Below are 18,849 nucleotides of genomic sequence, written 5' to 3' on the forward strand. Positions count from 1 at the left end.
GGATTGGTCGAATGGAGTTGAGCGAGGGTGCGTTCGTCTAACCTACTGGGTCAGCTTGAAGGGGGTTAAGGTAAGTGGACTCAGAAAACACAAACAACAGCCATTTCATTCCATGTTTATTGGTTGTACTATCAATACTGTCATTTCAGACATTTTCATTACGGTAAGGCACAGTTTTGTTCAGGTAAAACACTGATCATATTTACAGTAAATATTTGATGCGGTTCAAAACTCAGCACATCTCAGTCAAAATTGCCAACCAGTGGTATTGCCATCGACGTAGATATATAAAATATTTTTTTTCAAATCTGAAAGCCCTTATTCTTTGTAATTCAAAGACTGACGCCCAAAAAATATTTTAAAATGAAATGTCACAGAACCAATTTTCACATGAGGGAACAAATGGGTAAAAATCCAATAGAGGATTTGTAGTTGGAAAAAAGTATCACCAATACTGTTAATATCTTAATTAATGCAAGTTGGATCATGCATCTTAAAAAATGTGGTCCATAATATGCATTTTGGGGCACATGGTTTCATCTCTTGAGAATTGAACGAAAACATTCTGATTCCCTGACTAGTAAAATGACCCATGATTGTCAAATATATTGTTGAGACAAAAACCGTACCCAGAATAACACCCTCAAATTTTAACCAAGGAAAGAAAACATTCAATGTGTTTGCGGAATTGGAATTGCATTTGTCTGTGCCAAGATGGCACACAAGTAGACCTGCTGTTCTCAGACATCATTGAGAGGGACAGGACTGACAGACATCTTTGGGAACCAACGACAGACATAAATCTACGCCACAGGTTTGTGTTGTGTGCATGTGTAACGGCCATTTTGAACAATCAATAGATCAATTCCTGAGGGGAGATTGTGTTAAAAAATAAAAGATTACATACATTTCCAGCATTTGTAGGGACAGAATACCATCAATGACCAGCACCCCAGAAAGTCACTGAATGAAATGACAGTAAACTAAATATTCACATGACATCACACAACACTAGGCTACTTCTTTTTTTGTTAGCATGTTTTTGCAACTTGGCGACATGGACATCTTTTAATCTAATTCATCACTCCGTGTTTTAGAAAGTGGTTCTAAGGCGTAGAAAGTGACCGTCTAATTACAATAATGTTATATTTCAATAACCCCATGTAAAAAATAAAATAAAGCAGAAAAAAACATGTGCAAAAAACTCAATATTGCATGACCAAATTCAAATAGCCAAAAACGAATCTAATGAGGCTATATCCATTTTCATGTCTCCTTACAATTATAAACGGTCCACTGTATCTCACTCAGGGAGGGAGTTGTATCCTGCCCTCGCAGACAGCAGTTTGATTTGTTTCTTAAACCTCCTGTATACAATTTTTTTACCCATCTTCCCCCATCACTAATGATGAAAATACTCACCAAGCAAATATATAAAACTCTTCAATTGGATTATTTGGTCACCCAAATGACTAAATCTTAAAATGATAAAATCATAATTAGTTTAACTATCAAGTAAAAAAAAAAAAGAACAAAATCATAGTATGTGAAATGGTTTTGAAAACTATAACTCTATACACCAACGTTTCCTGAAATAAGAATGCTGCTTTTCATTTAACCTCCCGATTCCCTTGGTCCAAAGCACAGATGAGCGTGTCCCTCCTACCAATTAGTGAGCCACAAGTTATCCTTAACTAACAGCCCCATACTCTGCTGGTTCAACACACATGGAAATATCTCTTAAAGGTTCCGCGATTAGGGGACATCAAGAGATGTAAGAGGAACAGACGGGGCAATACTACAACGGTACAGGCCGAGAAGGTTGAAAAAAAAAAAGCCCAAGGCACAGAGATCATAGGAGACGTCACAGAGGTAGCGCCAGGCGGGAGACGCAGAAGAGCTAGTCGGTTATGTATTAAACAGGTGTGTGTGTGTGTGTGTGTGTGTGTGTGTGTGTGTGTGTGTGTGTGTGTGTGTGTGTGTGTGTGTGTGTGTGTGTGTGTGTGTGTGTGTGTGTTCATCTGTCCTTGGATCCCAGCTTCTCGATCAGGTCCTGAAGAGGAGCCAGCTCTCGCCGGTCGATAAGGTTGAACTCCTGAAGGAGAGACAGACAGACAGACAGACAGACAGACAGACAGACAGACAGAGGGACAGACAGACATGTCATGGAGGTTCATGCTGCAGGGAGATCCATTGTTGGTTAAACTACTGGTGTCTCTTCATGAGACGGCACCATCCCTCCACTTTGGGATCACATATCTGTCAGGGCAGCCAATCAGAGCCCTGACTCATTTGCATTTCTACGATAAAAACGAGTTTTGACGGGGGACAGCAAGGGGCACTTGGTACGTCTGATTCTTTGTAAGTCTGATTCTTTGCTTCAACCTGCTGTCCTTCAGAGAGCTTCCTTCTAAGCGATAGGATTCGGTTATTTAAAAAAACTTGTCTCCAATTTTACAGAAGTCTTGTTTCTCACTCATAATTAAAAACATGCCGCAGGCGAGTTATAAGTGAGAGAGGCCACAACCATGAGTGAGTGAAATGATCTGTGAGCCACTCTGCTCTGGCTGACCGCGCGCTGCCACTGAGTCTGCATCAGACTAAACAAGATAAACCACGGCTTCGGCTCATTTAGGACCCATCACCGCATTGGTTCTCTGACTGGTTTGGGGAATCAATCTTGCCTGTCAATCTCACTTGACAGCACTACAATACCCAGAACCTATTTAGTGCTGACCTGGACGAAGAAGATGAAATGCTTGAAGGAGGTGTTGAGATGGGCCTCCTCCTGCAGCTGCATCACAGAGTCGAAGTGCTGGTGGTAGATGTGGGCGTAAACCCGGAACAGACGCTTCAGGATCGTCTTGGCAACGGACATGAAGTTCTTGGGGAAGGGGACTCCTGCAGAGAGAGCAGTGTTATGGGCCGTGGGGACACCACTCAGGGGGGAGCTGGAGGGACACTGGGAAGATAGATCAATCGCTCATTGCCAATCAGGTAGTTAGGGGCCGGTAGTTAGGGGCTGGTAGTTAGGGGCTGGTAGTTAGGGGCTAGTAAGTTAGGGGTTAGGGGGATGGTAGTAAAAAAAAATTGGTTGGAATATTAACACAAATAGTCCCATGTGCGTTTTTGTGCTTAATGTTTTGTGATTTGGGCTATTTTGGTTTCACTTGATGTGGTGAATAAATGCATTTATTCTTTTATGTTTTAAAGTTGTTTGGAAATAAGAATTGTGCTGGCAAGTTGGAAGGTCTAGGTTATCCTAGACAGTCTCTCTAACCGCTGGCTGTCACAATCACAAAGAGGAAGTGAGAAAACAGTCAGTTTCCTAACACTAATAATACCTTAAAGTCAGCTTCCGTGTTTCTGTCTGTGACATGAATATTTTTAAAGTCGGATGGCGAGAGTACCGTTGGCATGTGGAGCTAGGGAAACACAGAAGGTATTGTGAACACTTAGACGCACCAATCTTGGAGGGGAAGAGGGTCTCGTCGTCCAGCTGGTCCTGGACCCAGGTCATCAGGTAGTCGATGTACTTCGGGGCCGAGCACTTGATGGGCTTCTTGATGTTGGTGCCGTCGGCCCAGTGGTACTCATACCTGAGGGGACACACACACACACACACACACACACACACACACACACACACACACACACACACACACACACACACACACACACACACACACACACACACACACACACACACACACACACACACACACACACACACACACGTTGGTGGTTTGTGGGACATAGGGCAGACAATTGGTTTCCTCAAACATGTTTTTGTTACTCGTGAATTTCAGAATGATATAACACAATGTTTGTTTTAAAGTTCAATCTGTTGTTTAGTAACCCGAAGCACAGTCCATCTCATATCCTGCCTCACAGATAGACTTTTTAAAGATACACAAAATAATGACGAACGTATCTAGTGATTATTCTGGAGTTCTTTTTGCATATTATTTTTGCATATTTAACTAGGAGAAACATTATTTTCCCATGAAAACAAATTTATGAAGCCATTGTATAAAAAGGCAATAAATGAGTTGTTTACACAACAGAGGCCGCCCTGCTGTCTACGTCAACAGGAAGTGTGCTCTGGGCTCTTCCTCCTGATTACAGAAACAACCAGAGCAGAGCGGAGGGCCGAGGAAGTGTAGTCTGGTGTCTAACAGAGCTGCTGGAACAGAGAAGCCCCCAGCCCTCTCTGACCATGTGACCATTTGCAGATGACTGCCGGTGGAGACCACGTCACATGGAACTTGGAAGGCCCACGATTTGCTTTAGATAATGATCGTCTCTTCCCCAGCACAGCACAGGCCTTTAATAGAAGTTCATCTTAACCCTTGAGTTTCCTTAATCAGCCCGGATGTGTCCAATTATCCGTCTACCATTTGCCCGGGGTTTCTCACAAAGGGATTTGTGTCCAGTATTGGAACGAGCTCTTAACGAGTTTTTAACATGACACCCTCGTGTCCTGTTAGAAAAGTTTCAGAAAAACACGTGCTAGTGATTCCTTGAGTAACTCCAGTGTCACAGGAGGAACCAGCTGGTTTCGCTCTCCAAACATTCACTATTCTGGATGTCAGAAAACGGCACCCATTTACCGCAGTGAACAGTCTTTAACTCCAGGCCTAACATGTGTGAATGCTGCCACTCAATGCTGCCTCACAATAGTAAGTTCTGTCCTGATTAGTGCTGAATTCAGCTATTCACTAACATTGCACAGCAGCTACATGAGATGCTAGTAACTTCTGTGATTGGTCAGGTCAGGAAAAACCAGGAAGGGCTCTTGGTAATCCCTTTCCCAGCGGCTGTAAGCCACACCAAACCACGTGGCTGATAAAGGCCCTGACAAGCAGACTTGACTCGACTTGTTGTGAACATTACACCATGGGCGTCGCCCGTCCCCACTGTATGGAGGCTGCTTGCTGTGGTCTTGTACGGTAACGACGGACCTGTGAACCCCCCCCCTCCGCCCCCAAACCACCACCCTTTCTGGGCTGGCTCAATGGGGGTGACCTTTCACCTCCTTCTGCTCCTTCAGGGTGGTGTCACCCTCTTGTAGAGATAGACAGGCAGGACTACTACAGTCCCTCCATCAGGGTCACTTCGTTGGACAGACAGGACTACTACATTCTCTCTTATTAGACAGAACGATAGGACTACTAGTCTCTCCATCATCAGGATCACCCAGTTATCTATCTTAATCTCAATCTTCGGGCTTCCTTTAACTACTCCAGAAGCCGCTCTGGAAGGGATATGATACCCCTCTCCTATAAATAGTCCGGTCCTCAGGTTTCAGGAGGAACAGTATCGCGTTATAAGCAATCGCAGGAATTAACTGTCCTTGTGTAGTGCGGCCTCATTTGACTATCTCCATGGGAACAACCTACAGTCGGTCATATGCACCCACATGGAGCTATCTGCAGCCAAACCGAAGAGGCTCTGAGTGAGTCGTCAGCCTCTGTCTTGGCTCAGTGCGCTGAAACCCACGTGAGGCTGTCTGCTGAGGGACCGAGCAGGAGAATCAACAAAGAGTCAGTAGGGAGGAGATGTTCAGTAAGGAGGAGAGGTTCAGTAAGGAGGAGAGGTTCAGTAAGGAGGAGAGGTTCAGTAAGGAGGAGAGGTTCAGTAAGGAGGAGAGGTTCAGTAAGGAGGAGAGGTTCAGTAAGGAGGAGAGGTTCAGTAAGGAGGAGAGGTTCAGTACCTAGGACCAGCAGACATGACAGAGCAGCTGGTTTCACTGCAGAACTCTGTGATTGTTCCATAGAGCATGTTGATCTGGTTAAAAAAATCCACCGCTGAGGAGAGAAAAGAGACTCCGTTACTGGGACCGGTACATTCAGCATTCAGATACGGCACCATTTTGTCACACGTTTATCCAGACAAAAAAACTAAACTGACACAAGCGTCATCATGGACTGTACTTCTGCAGTTAACTAATAAAAGCTGATGCTCACTGTTGACGGCGATCCACTCGTTAAGGTCCTCCCCCTCCGGCAGCATGACGGCCTGCCGCAGGTTCCCGCTGCCCAGCGTGGCCTCGGCGTGTTTCAGCAGCTCGTACTGGTGCGAGCCCTCTGGGATGTTCTTCTTGGGCTTGAAGGTTTTGGACGAGCGACTGCCACTAGGAGAGAGGAACGTGACTGGTGATTCACCGCAGAGGGGGCCGGACGGCTGCTCTCTGATCATTCACTAGGATCAGAGTTAACAGACTGCTTTGTCTCTAGAAGAGTATCAGGGTTCTGGTGGAATGAAATGACAGCTGGACCTGAGGTAATAAACGTTCATTAGATGTTTACACAATAAAGTTAAGCTCTACAGTAATGATGGATGATTTGGGTTCAATTGTCAACAATTATACAAAATGTATGCCAACGGACCTAAACACCTACAGACCTAAGGACCGAGCTACAGACCCAAAGACTTAAGGACCGACCTACAGACATAAAGACCGACAGACCCAAATACTTACAGACAAACCTAAAGACCTACAGACATAAAGACAGACCGAGACACAAAGACCTACAGACAGAGCTACAGACCAGTAGACCTACACATCTACAGCCCTAAAGCCCCACACACCTACAGTTGAGCACTGCTCAATTACATGGATGAGCAATAACGAGGAGCAGTGAAGAGGAGCAGCACAGAGGAGCAGTGAAGAGGAGCAGCAGAGAGGAGCAGTGCACAGGAGCAGTGAAGAGGAAGGAGTAGTAGAGAGCAGCAGATAAGAGGGGCAGCGGAGAGGAGCAGTGAAGAGGAGCAGCAATGAGGAGAAGTAGAGAGCAGCAGTAGAGAGGAGCAGTGCAGAGGAGCAGTAGAGAGGAGCAGTGTAGAGGAGCAGTGAAGAGGAGCAGCAAAGAGGAGCAGTGAATCGCAGCTCAGTGAACTGGGCCAGCGTCCCTCCTCCCCACCGCCGTTAGCCGGAGTCTCGTTAGCCTGAGGAGCGCAGATCCTTTACAACAATTAGAAGCAATCTAGCGGGCGAAGACGATCCAAACGCGTCGTTTAATGTCCCCACACTCGGCGTCTCTTTAACTACATGGTTTAATCCGACGGTGGGTCGTTGTTGGCCACAAACTAAACCTCGTCTCCGCAGACCATAAGGTCTACTGAGCTAACGTCAGAGTGCAGGTCGGGGTTCAGTACTCACAACAAGAAGCTCATCTTGGCGTAGCGCGGAGACGCGGACGACTATACTTAAGAACCGGTCTGGTTAAACTTTAATACTAGTAAGACACTACACGGAGCGGACTTCTTGTCAACACTGCTATGTAGTTAGCCGTCGCTAAACGAAACCGCAGCCTCTTCCTCTCTGAGCCCACCCCAAAGCCACGTATTTGCGTCCTCTGCCGGCGGGACACGGCGATGCGATGCGCCCGAATGAATTGACGCGTTACTCCGGCAGAGGGCAGGCGCGACGTGTGTTCGAAATCAAGCAACCCGATGAGATCCTCGTAGACGCCGCTCCTCCCGGATGAGCTCCGGTAGAGGGCGACAACCGGTGTGCCCAACCCTAGTGGTGCGCCCCTAGTGGTGTGCTCCGCCCGGATGACGCGACACGGGTTCTAAATCGAGCATCCCTGATGAGCTCCTCGTCTCCTCGGCTTGAGCAACCCTTCGCCCCGCCTCGTTGACGTAGGCCCCCCCGTGCGGTGACGGAGGAACTATATATTCCGTCCACACGTCCCACGGTTCACAGGCGCTGCTCTGTCCCCCCATCCTCGCCGTCTCCTGTCTTCAGACCACGATGGCAACCTTAAGAGCTCTTCGTAAACTGTGTCAGCACTCACAGCAACAGTTGTGCAGTCTGCACACGTCCGCCATCAGGTGAGCCCGTAGTTTCGGTAATAGACGGTTACTCGATGTAGTATTTCCGTTTAATGGACTTGAATGAGGGTTAGCTTGGATTGATCGGTGTATGTTGTGTTTACACTGTCAACTTGGTATGGTTACGTCTCAATTTCTGTAATCACATTTTGTGCGTGATAGCCGATACATATACCAGTTTATTACGGCGAGCGCCAAAATATTGAGTTGTTTTGAGAGGATTTTCGTGCGCCCCTAGCGGCGCGCCGGTAAAACTGCAGCGAGCGGCGGCTGATGAAATCGCTGCCGTCGCTTGCACTCCCGAGGGGCGGGGATAGCGGCGGCATAGTGTTGGTAAATAGACAGCATACGAGTGGATGATGGTTAATATTCAGATTAATTTCCATCTTTCGTGTGAAAGTTGATTTGATATGAAAGTCCGACTGATGATCTGATTGTCCTAAAACCCAAACCTTGTATAAAATGTGGACATTATTGAAACTTTTCACACGCAATTGGCAGAAAATGGTAGAACATTGAAACAAAACGCATCAAAATCATACCAACCGATAAATAATCCTAAAGATGCAATCTTTGCAATCCCAAAATGCATTAAAACCCATTGTTTCCCATAACTTGAATCCACTGGGAGTTGAGATGGCTGTCCGCTGTTTTCACGCTAGTGTAGAAAGTTACGTTGTAATCTAGATGTTAATTTCAACTATTGAAATCTATTTGAATAACCCGTTTTACAAAGCTCGGTCACTAGGACACCGGGCAGCAATGCAGAGCTTGGCTCCAGACTGCTGATGGATCAGTACAAAGTGTTAATACTTTCTTTCGGGGCGTCTAATTGTCGGGGCCAGAAGAAAGAAAGGGAGGGTTACATAAGGTTTTAATGGCTCATCAATCTTCTGATGTTAATTGTGTTTTCTTGCCATCTTGCGTAAGTGCCCACTCTCAACACATGGTGTTGAAATGTGACACCACCCACAACTTCAACAAACCTTGCAGGAAACTTGCTGCCCATTTGGCTGCGACTAGTAAACGCTCCACTTGCAGCAATAAGCTTTCCTTACACCTATTTATATCCGTGCGGGCTCCTTGCTCTATACTTGGTCCCCGGCCTCCAGGCTGCAAGAGTTGATAAGATAGTTTTGGATAACAAAATGGCTGACCTGCCATATCATGATGACTGGTGTGGGATGATGTTCTGGCCTCCTGCTCATCTGCCCTATCGCTCCCTCGCCAGACAGGAGGCTGTAGTCATCTCGGGGAGAAAGCTAGCACGACAGATCCGTGAGGAGGCCCGGGTCGACGTGGATAACTGGGTGTTGTCCGGCCACAGGAGGCCCCACCTCAGCGTTGTGCTGGTGGGGGACAACCCCGCCAGTCACTCCTACGTCCTCAACAAGACACGCTCGGCCGCCGATGTCGGTAAGCAAAAATAAATGGGGGTTTTACACATAAATAACTATACTATATATTTTTTTTTCTGTTTGTTACCATTCGTTTTTGGCTAATGGTACTACATCTCCTCACTGCCTTGTAGGAATCAGCAGCGAGACCATCCTAAAGTCCTCAAGCACCAGCGAAGAAGAGCTGCTGGATTTAATTTATAAACTCAACACGGACCATCAGGTCGACGGCCTCCTGATCCAGCTACCTCTGCCAGGTAGACACTCGCCAGCAGAACCACAACTCATGAACATTTATCCATTATTCCTAGGCAGAGTATCTGTTCCTAGCAGCACAAGTCGCAGGCCCTGATTTGTGGGCCCTTTGCATAGGGAACTCTGTGTACATTGTTTTCACGGGGGTCTTAAATCGCTTGTGTCTGATCTACCAGATCACATCGACGAACGCAGAATCTGCAACGCCGTGTCCCCCAGCAAGGATGTGGACGGTTTCCATGTGGTCAACGTGGGCCGCATGTGCCTGGACCAGTCCACCATGTTGCCCGCCACTCCCTGGGGGGTCATGGAGATCATCAAACGCACAGGTGGGTGGAGAGACAGACCCCGCCCATCTCCTCTTCACCTGAGGATGGGGCTTTCCTCTGACGTGTTTCTCCCCCTCCGTCTCAGGTATTCCTACCCTTGGAAAGAATGTTCTGGTCGCCGGCCGCTCCAAAAACGTGGGCATGCCGATCGCCATGCTGCTGCACACGGACGGGCGGCATGAAAGGCCTGGCGGTGAGTTGTGTGTGTGTGTGTGTGTGTGTGTGTGTGTGTGTGTGTGTGTGTGTGTGTGTGTGTGTGTGTGTGTGTGTGTGTGTGTGTGTGTGTGTGTGTGTGTGTGTGTGTGTGTGTGTGTGTGTGGGGGAATAGGGATTTCACATGCTCATGTTATTTTGTTTCTGTGTCTCTTCAGGAGACGCCACCGTTACCATCACTCACCGCTACACTCCTATAGACCAGCTCCGGCAGCACACTAAGATTGCTGACATCATCGTTGCCGCGGCAGGTAGGGGTCTGGTTACTGAAATAGTTAAAAACATGTGGTTTAATAAAATGTCAAAGTGTTTTAGCATTACTAGTGTTATACCTTGTTTGTAGCTGTGCGTCGGGCTAGTTAGCAGAGCTAAGTGAAAGAATCTTCACTGGGGAGGGCTTTTACTCTGTATCTAGAGGTCCTCTTTCAGTTTATTTCTATCCGTGGGTCCCCTAACGGTGTAATCTTGTTACAGGGATTCCAAACCTGATCACGGCGGACATGATCAAAGAAGGAGCGGCCGTCATCGACGTTGGGATCAACAGAGTGCTGGACCCCGAGACGGGCAAGAGCCGGCTGGTGGGAGACGTGGACTTTGAAGGTAAGCAGAAACAGAACGTGAGCATTAAACCTGTGGTAATGACCAGGGGAAACCGAACGTTGTGCATTAAAGCTGGGGTAATGACCAGGGGAAACCGAACGTTGTGCATTAAAGCTGGGGTAATGACCAGGGGAAACCGAACGTTGTGCATTAAAGCTTGGGGAGATGACCGGGGGAAACCGTGTGACTGGTCACGAGCAACGAGCGTAGTGCCCTCATTTAATTAGGGTCTAATTACATGGTTGCAATGTCTTATTACAGGCCTTTGACAGCCACCGATTCAATTTTCTATATCTTTTATATTTGTCTGAGCATTTGATTACTGAATGCTTTCGGGATAAATATAAGATGACCAATAATACTTCTTAAATAAAGTGCCTTCTATAGCTTTGAGAATTTAATGCTTAATTTACATTTACATTATTTACCTTTAGCAGAGAGGGCAAAAACGACTCCCTAAGTCTGTGATGTATGCCCTGTTCTAGATTCCAACGTTTCATTCCCGAGCGTAACGTCTCCTGTTTGGTTTCAGGTGTTCGACAGAAGGCAAGCTTCATCACCCCGGTGCCCGGGGGGGTTGGCCCCATGACGGTGGCCATGCTCATGAAGAACACCATCAAGGCGGCCAAGAATGTGCTGCTGTACCCCCCCGAGAGGGTCCGCATGGCCGCCCTGTCGTAGAGACCCCGCGCTGCACGGACCCATCAGCCCAGTACATTCCACTATTGAATCACACTGCCCTCCAAAACTGTTTTTTGATTTTACCCTTTTAACCCCCTGGTTTTAAGTTGTTTTTGTCCCAAATCAAAGATGTGATACGATGCCAGCCTGTTACGTTCGGATCACAGTGACGTTACACACTGCCTCAAGATCCTCGTTACTTTTAACACTAAAGGTGGTTACATTTATTTCATGCAAGTTTGTTCACAGTTGAACGATTTGCCAGTATTCATCCCACCTCAACAGGATTTTATACTTGGGAGAAGTTTAAAATTGTTTATTTGTATATCCACATAATTTAATATTTAAAAGGCACACGAGGCAGCAGTATGTAATGTTGATTTGGCAAGGAATTCTGGACAATGCCCGGTTGTGAGTTTGTTTATATTTTTTTCAGAAAGCTAAAGGGCTCTCGTATGCATTTGTAGGCAATATTTTGAAATAAATATTCCAAATGCTTCTTTGTGCTATTGTTATTATTTGTTTGTTAATCTTATTACAACTTGAAGGTGTACATTCGGTTGGACATTGGGTGTGGTAACATTATTTAGGAATCTATGCGTAATTGGAAAAAGAAGGTAGACTATAAGCCTTTTTCTTGTAATTGCAATAGTTTCTTGTAGGCGGGCCGGCTACAAAATGATTACGTAATCAGACACGGCAGCACTATTTGTTCTAAACAAATTGCAAGCAGTACATGGTGGTTTAACAAACCTTATAATAAAATCGATATATAATTTAATAGGGGTTAGGCTTTAAAAAAACGAGTTTAAACACGACGATAATACGTTTTTGGGCTGGGCCTAGGAACTATATATCATGGAAGCTGTTCTTGCGGAAATAATAAGCAAGCGGACACATCCGCTAAACACAAAGCTGGCGGCGCTGAGTTTACACACGTTTGAAATTTAAACCTTTTATCCATCTTATGTTTTGGAAGCATTTTTAAGTAAACGATGGACCGCGGTTCGATTGAACAGCTGGCAGAAGGATCTTCCATCCCCGGGAGGAAGAGGAAAGAAGACAAAAAGAAGAGCAGGAAGAGGTCCTCTTCCTCGTCGTCCTCCTCATCCAGTTCCTCCAGCAGAAGCCGGAGTCCTAAATCCTCCAAATCGACTTCTCGCAAAAGCCAAGGTGACTCATATGTGATGATACTAAAATATATTAAATGAAAGATAGCGATGCTGAACTATAGTTCGATGCCTGCTCAATGAGGCCTGATGTTAGCTCGCCAATGCTAACTGTTAGCAGTGGACACATGAAGATGGAATCGCTGAATGTTGTAATATGTCTCCTTGTTACTTTAATGTATACTCTTTTTAATGCTTTGTACCGATCGTGAATGTTCTACTCAAATTCCCTTGTGCTGCAGATACTAAAACCAAAAAGAAAAGAAAACGAAGTTCCTCGTCATCCTCGTCGTCCAGTTCATCATCCTCCTCAACTTCAAGTGATGAAAAAGCGAAGCGGAAGAAAAAGAAGGCGAAAAAGAGGAAGCTGAAAAAAGAAAAGGCAAAGCTCAAAAAGCTAAAGAAGAAGGAGAAGAAGAAGGAAAAGAAATTGGCCAAAAAATTGGCCAAGAAGACGGAGGCTCCCATCCCGCCCCCACCGGTGGCGGTGGAGGTGGTCCCGTCCTTCCTTGAGACCTGGCAGAGCGACGACGCAGCGGCGGAACTCGGGCCTGGTACGTCCTCCAACATGTGTTCAAGTAACTGAACCATAATGTAACACCCTGAAAGTGTGGTCATAATAATGTACACTTTGTGTCTCCAGTGATGACGGATGAGCAGAAGGCCCGGCTGTCCACAAAGAGGCCCCTGACCAAGGAGGAGTACGAGGCCCGACAGAGCATCATCCGCAGGGTGGTGGACCACGAGTCAGGGCGCACCAGGTCTGTTGAACATGCGCCCAGCTTTTACTTAGGTGGGCCGCTGTTGGCCGACTGGGACAACGTCTCTTGTCGTTCCAAAATAACAGGGTTGCACTAACCCCAACGCAGCAGAGCCGCAAGACTCGGAACAGGCCTGCTTCTTTCATTGTAAGAAAGATAACAGTAACCTTGATTTAAAACAGTTGTGGTTGATTTTATTATTATTTCTCAGTCTGACGCGATAGACGGTCAGATCGGGCCGCGGGGCTCTTAGCCGTTTTGATCATCTGGTTAGGATCCAGCTTGGATCTCCTTAGTTTCATTGCTGAACATTCAATGGATAGGGAAATAAATGAAAGATCTTGTTTCCTCAGACTGGTGAGGGGAGAAGGGGAGATCATCGAGGAGATGGTCACTAAGGAGAAACACAAAGAGATCAATAAGGTAACTCATTCAACGACTGTTTGGAATGTTATTTCATTAACTCAGTTATGTTCAGTGACTTAACCATGTCACTCACTGTAGCAATCGACCAAGGGAGACGGAAACGCCTTCCAGAAGAAGATGGGCCTCAACAGGTAGACAGGAGGCCACGGGCTGAAGGCACTTCAAGAGGGCTGCCTCCCAAGCTGATATAGTTGTTGAAGTGTGGGGAGAAGGACCCGGCCCTCGTAATGGCCAGGCAGCCGCTCACGCCTAGTGTTGTCTAGTTATGTCAGGGAGATTAATTCACTCTACTGCAGTGCAGTGTGGTAAAGGTAGTTATGTCAGAGGTAAAGTCACTCTACTGCAGTGCAGTAGTTTTACTGTTTTAAGTGCACTGTATGACCGCCGCCTGGCTGAAACATGCCAGCAGCCGATCTGCTTTGATGCCCGGAATGCAGATTAGCAAGCCTAGACACTTTAAAGATGTCAATCTTGTTACCTTGTTTTTTTTACTTTTTTTTAATGTTAAATGATTTTTTTTTTTATTCAACTATGAGCTGTACATTCATATGAACAACTTTCTGGGGTAATGCTATTTGAAGTCCTCAACAAGAAATAAAACTAATTTTCAGAAATCAAAAATTGTAGTCATTCTATTTATGTCTACAAACCTTTATCACTGCTCATGGTCATAAAGAAACTGCAGCTACAGAGGTGGAAAACTGCTTGGACCGCATACCTGATCAGGCTGTGGAGAGATGCTGACAGGCCTTCATGCTTTCCCATGCACCAACCGGCCATTATGTGTGTCTAATATGGAAATACTAATTAAAGGATTTACATTTACAGGATGCATTTTGTAGGACCATTTTCACACTGTCCATTGTATTATGAGCAGTAAAGAACAAGATAACATTTTTGGTTCTCAACTGAAGGGATGCCCAAAAAAGACAATATTTCTTTAGTAGTTCATGTTATTTACACATTGTACATACAAACATGGGAATGGATAAAATCAAGGTATCCAAAACCAAAAAAAAAACTGCTTGTGCAATGAAAATATTTCCCAAGCTTTTACAAATGCATTGTATTTACATCTCAGCGTGTAAGCCATCTGTGCACTAGGAGTGGCAGAACATGGTCAGACTATTGGATGTTATATTATCAAGTTAAAAATAGTTCTTCGGATTAATGAAACCCCTTGTTTTGTAAGCTAGCATATCCTCTCAACATGTTAAAAATAGACAATATATTTTTAACTTGTGTTTTACATTAACTGAAACATCCAGTTTTCTGGTAAAGTAACGTGTCCTTGTTTTACTGTATGGCACACTGTGCATTGATGTTCTGCCCCCTGTCCACAAGGTCACCTTAAAATACTACTGGTGAAGCAGCTTGGATAACCCACACCCGGTTAGGAGGGGGGTTGTAAGGCAGGGAGAGGGAACATAAAGGCCGTTATTTTCTGTGTCTGTAGCAGAACCAGAACGGACTGCCAAGACGCTTGGCTTGAGTGCACATATTATACAGACTTTAATTTTCTCGATCAAATGTGTACATGATGGGTGATCTTTAGTAGCAGTGACAATTTTTATTCAACGTTGCCTATTCTGGATTTTTAGTTGATGACCAAATACATCTCCCACAACCAGGGTCATAAGAGTGTTGCATACATTAAGAGTAGGAGAGCGCTCCCACTGGGTAGTTATTTACATGTATGGAAGAACGCAGTCTTCCAACACCATCTCAAATGGTGTTTTTTTACACTTGTTGTAATAACAGTTCTGTGCTTTGAAGTAAATTAGGATGTATTTCTGACGATTTTGACACAGTAAACAGATATTCTCTCCAATAGGCTCTGGTACGGCGTACCATCCACAGATAGAGGCAACGTTGTGGTAGTCAATGTTGCAAATTAAGTCTTAATCTTCTAGACAAACAATAGTCTGGGCCTTAGCTTTTTGTAATCATCTTTTGTCAATGTCCTTCCTTCCATGTGTTGAGTTAAATCTGTCTGTCCAATCGGTCTGAGAAGATGACTCATCTGACCCCCTGCGTGACCAATCAGAAACCTCCACACGTCACCTGACAGATCAGCCAGCCCGTGCCTGCCCAGGGACTATCTTTAGATCTGGGCCTTCACCTGATTGTCAAAGCATCTTCACATTCTAAGCAGGGCCTTCTCTGTGGTGTGGAGAGGAGAGTATTGCACATTTCTGCCGACGTTTGCTCTATGCCCTCAGAGCGGCTCATTGTACAGAGTTTGAACGATTAAACCCAAAGATGGGTTTTTTCCACTTAGACCAAACGGCACAGCATGAACTCTAAACCCTGTTGAATTTAAAACTTTGAAGCATATTGTACAGAATTTTACAACTCGCCAATTTGCTGTGAAGATGTTGCAATTGTCAGAGCAACCTTAACCTAAAAATAAGTATCTAGAAACACATTCATTGCCTCATTTACAGCGTAGGAATACCAACAGGATGACCATACTTTGACATTTCCAAAATAATCGGAATAATCATACGCTATACTATACTATACCATTAATGCAATTCTGGTGATTGGAAAGCATAACCCAGATATTACAGGGACAATACTGTGCCAGGCAGAGACATTAGTATTGGCTACTGCAAATTAAGTACAGAAAAAATGTCTACAATGAATCACAATAAACCAGCTAAAATAAACTGAAAACACCCTCCCCATAAAATCTGTTTGCTTGAAGATCTGTTTTCATTTAAATAGCAATAATTAAAATGTAAGGTGTACTGAATTGGTGCCGTTTGGTCCGGACGACACTCGAGTCCCTAAGAGGATCCAGCAACCAGATGTACGCTCCAAAACAGCGTGACAGAACACTATTTACAGGCCCTGTGGGCTCAGCTCTGGAGACACATACAGCGGATCGCTCTCCAGCTTTTGGATTTGGCACAACCCCACAGCAGTGGACCACTGGAGCAGTGACAGGTCGGCCCCATCGCTCACACTGTCGCACTGCAACATGTCGAAACACCACCGGAAACAGGAACACTCAACTGTCACCTTAGTCTAAGGGTCAAATTCAGTGGTTTTCTCAATCTTTTCTCCCCCTTATGTTCAGAGTATCCTGAGTCTGGGAGGAGTCAGTAAAACAGGGAAGAACGTAAATGCATAGATTGTTTCTGTGGCCATAAAAGTACAAATGCCAGCAACGCTTGACATTGCTGCCATTGTTTTCAATAATATTTGCCAGCAGGATATTACATTAAATCCTTTAAAATCATTGCTAAATAACTAAAATAACTGACAGCACACTAAATCGGTAAAGTGCCTAAATGTTCACAATATCTACCAACGATGGCTAGAAGTCGTGGGGTTGGATGGAGGATATTACCAGGAAAAGAACCAGTCCACTTCCTGGAGGTCAGGATCATCTGCCAGGACATACGAGGCCCGTCCTTAAATAGCACTTCATTTATAGCAGAGCTTAATGTTACTAGCAGGCTGCGAGCCGTCAGCCTCAGCAGGGGAGGGTGGGGAGGATCAGTTCAGCCGCCGGCCACCAGGGAAGCCGGTCTTCATCAACCCGTTCCTTGTTGTAAGACGGCACACTGCTGGGTGGCCATGTTGTATTAAAGACACATAAATATATACCCAGTAGTTTACAAGTAGATAAATGTCAGGACCTTCACTTTGGGAGATCTGATATTGGACAAGTTCTTGCTAAATAAAGTTATTTTTTTTAAAAATATCTAAATGCCTAATTTTCTTTGAAAAAAAAAAAGTTGCGATTGGTTGATAAAAGTAGGGATCGTTTATGGTGTCGTTTTAAAAAACAGTTTGTAGCACCGACAGTCGTCCACTCAATCCGGTGCGAGCCAGCGTTTGATCCCATCTTAATAAAAGAACACATCGTATAAAAAAAAAAAAATCTTTGCGCGTCCTAAAATGGTGACTCGTCGAGGCCCCCCCTTTATAAGAAGCGGTTCCTTCCACGTGGTCCAGGGAAGCGACCGCTGATCCCCGCGCTCTTCAGCCTCACTTGGGGTTGAAGAGCGCGGGCTCCATCTTGGAGCGGCCCCAGCAGTTGGCCGTGATGCTCATGCTGCGCCCCCCGGGGCCCAGCCCTGGCCCCTGGTCGGGGGCCCTCTCCAGCCGCTCCCGCCGCTCGCCGTCCGACTGGCTCTGCGTGCGCTCGGGCCGGCCGCTGGGGCTGGTGGCGGGCGGGGCCACGGCGGGGGCGCTGGGCGTGGGCTGGGCCGAGATGGTGCGCAGCAGGTGGTTCCTCTTCCGCAGGAAGTCGCTGCTGGCGCCCAGGCCGAAGCTGCCCTTGCGCAGCACCATGCGGGCGCTGCCGCTGGCCTTGGCCGGCCGCGCCGCGCGGTGCCGGTGGTACTCCAGCTGGGACAGGTGGGCGGCGTAGCCCTCCGTGATGAACTGGGGGGGGGGGGGAGGAGCAGAAAGAGAGAGGGAGGAGGTGGGAGGGGAGAGCAGTGAGAGAGAGGGGGAGGAGGTGGGAGACAGAGAGGGAGGGATGATCATGAAAGTTAGCAGTATATGGCTCACGGAGACATATAGGGAACGGGTATTTCTGACTTGCGTTGGCTTCAGTGAGCTCCAAACGCTTTAGTAGTCTCTGATCACGGCGCTTTGGATGCTGGAGGTGAGCGGTACCTGGCACTGCTGCTGCATCTTCTTGGAGGGCCGGCCCACGATGTAGATCTGGGAGGGGCCCAGGCCGATGGCTGTGTACACCGAGATGTCTTTGGTTGAACCGTAGCCAGCGAATATCTTCATGTTAGCCTGCCAGACGCGCATGACGAGAGGAGCATAGAGAGTCTGTGAGAACAACGCTGGCTTTGTGTGTTCATCACAGCAAATGCATTATTCCTGGGGATATTTGTAGCGCACCGAACAGATTGGCAATATATATAGTCCTGAACAAAAATGAACAAAAATACCACTGTGTGCGCTTTGGGCTCAACTCAACCGCTCCTAAAATATGGACCTATACCTTAAGGCTGTAAGATTGTGTTACTTTTTATCCACCCTTGTTACACAGCATCTGGTTAGATCAGTTTTTTTCTGGAGAGGTTGCTGCTATGCTGCTTTGGAATTTGCTTTAACCAACGGAAGTTTTTACTTCAACGGAAATGGTGGCGCTGACGTTTGTGTGTCTATTGAGAGACGTGAGACGTGATTGCACGACTGT

The 18,849-nt window shown here is 46.1% G+C and overlaps 4 protein-coding genes across 10 annotated transcripts in view; 2 read left to right on the plus strand and 2 right to left on the minus strand.

Moving 5' to 3' along the window:
- Positions 1-99: 99 nt before the first annotated feature.
- Positions 100-7,422, minus strand: mob1a (MOB kinase activator 1A). Its single transcript, XM_030358011.1, has 6 exons — positions 7,166-7,422; positions 5,970-6,136; positions 5,717-5,810; positions 3,466-3,599; positions 2,738-2,901; positions 100-2,095 (listed from the first exon to the last, which is right to left on the minus strand). The coding sequence occupies exons 1-6, from the start codon at positions 7,177-7,179 to the stop codon at positions 2,018-2,020; spliced, it is 651 nt and encodes a 216-aa protein (XP_030213871.1). The 5' UTR covers positions 7,180-7,422; the 3' UTR covers positions 100-2,017.
- Positions 7,423-7,512: 90 nt separating this feature from the next.
- On the plus strand, positions 7,513-11,816 carry mthfd2 (methylenetetrahydrofolate dehydrogenase (NADP+ dependent) 2, methenyltetrahydrofolate cyclohydrolase). Its single transcript, XM_030358004.1, has 8 exons — positions 7,513-7,842; positions 9,074-9,258; positions 9,374-9,496; positions 9,671-9,823; positions 9,909-10,016; positions 10,195-10,287; positions 10,511-10,636; positions 11,169-11,816. The coding sequence occupies exons 1-8, from the start codon at positions 7,763-7,765 to the stop codon at positions 11,315-11,317; spliced, it is 1,017 nt and encodes a 338-aa protein (XP_030213864.1). The 5' UTR covers positions 7,513-7,762; the 3' UTR covers positions 11,318-11,816.
- A 363-nt stretch (positions 11,817-12,179) lies between these two features.
- Positions 12,180-14,294, plus strand: arl6ip4 (ADP-ribosylation factor-like 6 interacting protein 4). Its single transcript, XM_030358010.1, has 5 exons — positions 12,180-12,490; positions 12,729-13,040; positions 13,130-13,247; positions 13,601-13,670; positions 13,752-14,294. The coding sequence occupies exons 1-5, from the start codon at positions 12,313-12,315 to the stop codon at positions 13,806-13,808; spliced, it is 735 nt and encodes a 244-aa protein (XP_030213870.1). The 5' UTR covers positions 12,180-12,312; the 3' UTR covers positions 13,809-14,294.
- An 867-nt stretch (positions 14,295-15,161) lies between these two features.
- The window catches only part of LOC115545129 (membrane-associated phosphatidylinositol transfer protein 2), a 29,512-nt gene continuing 25,824 nt past the window's right edge, over positions 15,162-18,849 (minus strand). For all 7 annotated transcript variants that reach the window (XM_030357979.1, XM_030357976.1, XM_030357982.1 and 4 more), the window contains 2 exons: positions 18,312-18,440; positions 15,162-18,074 (listed from right to left, as the gene is read on the minus strand). In XM_030357979.1, coding sequence (XP_030213839.1) covers positions 17,676-18,074; positions 18,312-18,440 — 528 coding nt within the window. In that variant the 3' untranslated portion in view covers positions 15,162-17,675. The remainder of the gene's footprint in view (positions 18,075-18,311; positions 18,441-18,849) is intronic.

Source organism: Gadus morhua, chromosome 6 (genome assembly GCF_902167405.1).
Source record: "Gadus morhua chromosome 6, gadMor3.0, whole genome shotgun sequence".
NCBI classification, from domain to species: Eukaryota; Metazoa; Chordata; class Actinopteri; order Gadiformes; family Gadidae; genus Gadus; species Gadus morhua.

Bases quoted from the DNA above. Each gene is read 5' to 3' on its own strand.
- arl6ip4 (XM_030358010.1), top strand. From the start codon at position 12,313: ATGGACCGCGGTTCGATTGAACAGCTGGCAGAAGGATCTTCCATCCCC. The intron at 13,248-13,600 runs GTCTGTTGAACA...TTGTTTCCTCAG, and splicing joins CACGAGTCAGGGCGCACCAG to ACTGGTGAGGGGAGAAGGGG. The intron at 13,671-13,751 runs GTAACTCATTCA...CACTCACTGTAG, and splicing joins AACACAAAGAGATCAATAAG to CAATCGACCAAGGGAGACGG.
- mob1a (XM_030358011.1), bottom strand. The intron at 3,600-5,716 runs GTACTGAACCTC...GTGTCCCCTCAG, and splicing joins GTCATGTCTGCTGGTCCTAG to GTATGAGTACCACTGGGCCG. The intron at 2,902-3,465 runs GTGCGTCTAAGT...CTCTCTCTGCAG, and splicing joins CCTCTTCCCCTCCAAGATTG to GAGTCCCCTTCCCCAAGAAC.
- mthfd2 (XM_030358004.1), top strand. From the start codon at position 7,763: ATGGCAACCTTAAGAGCTCTTCGTAAACTGTGTCAGCACTCACAGCAA. The intron at 9,259-9,373 runs GTAAGCAAAAAT...ACTGCCTTGTAG, and splicing joins ACGCTCGGCCGCCGATGTCG to GAATCAGCAGCGAGACCATC. The intron at 10,637-11,168 runs GTAAGCAGAAAC...GTTTGGTTTCAG, and splicing joins GGGAGACGTGGACTTTGAAG to GTGTTCGACAGAAGGCAAGC.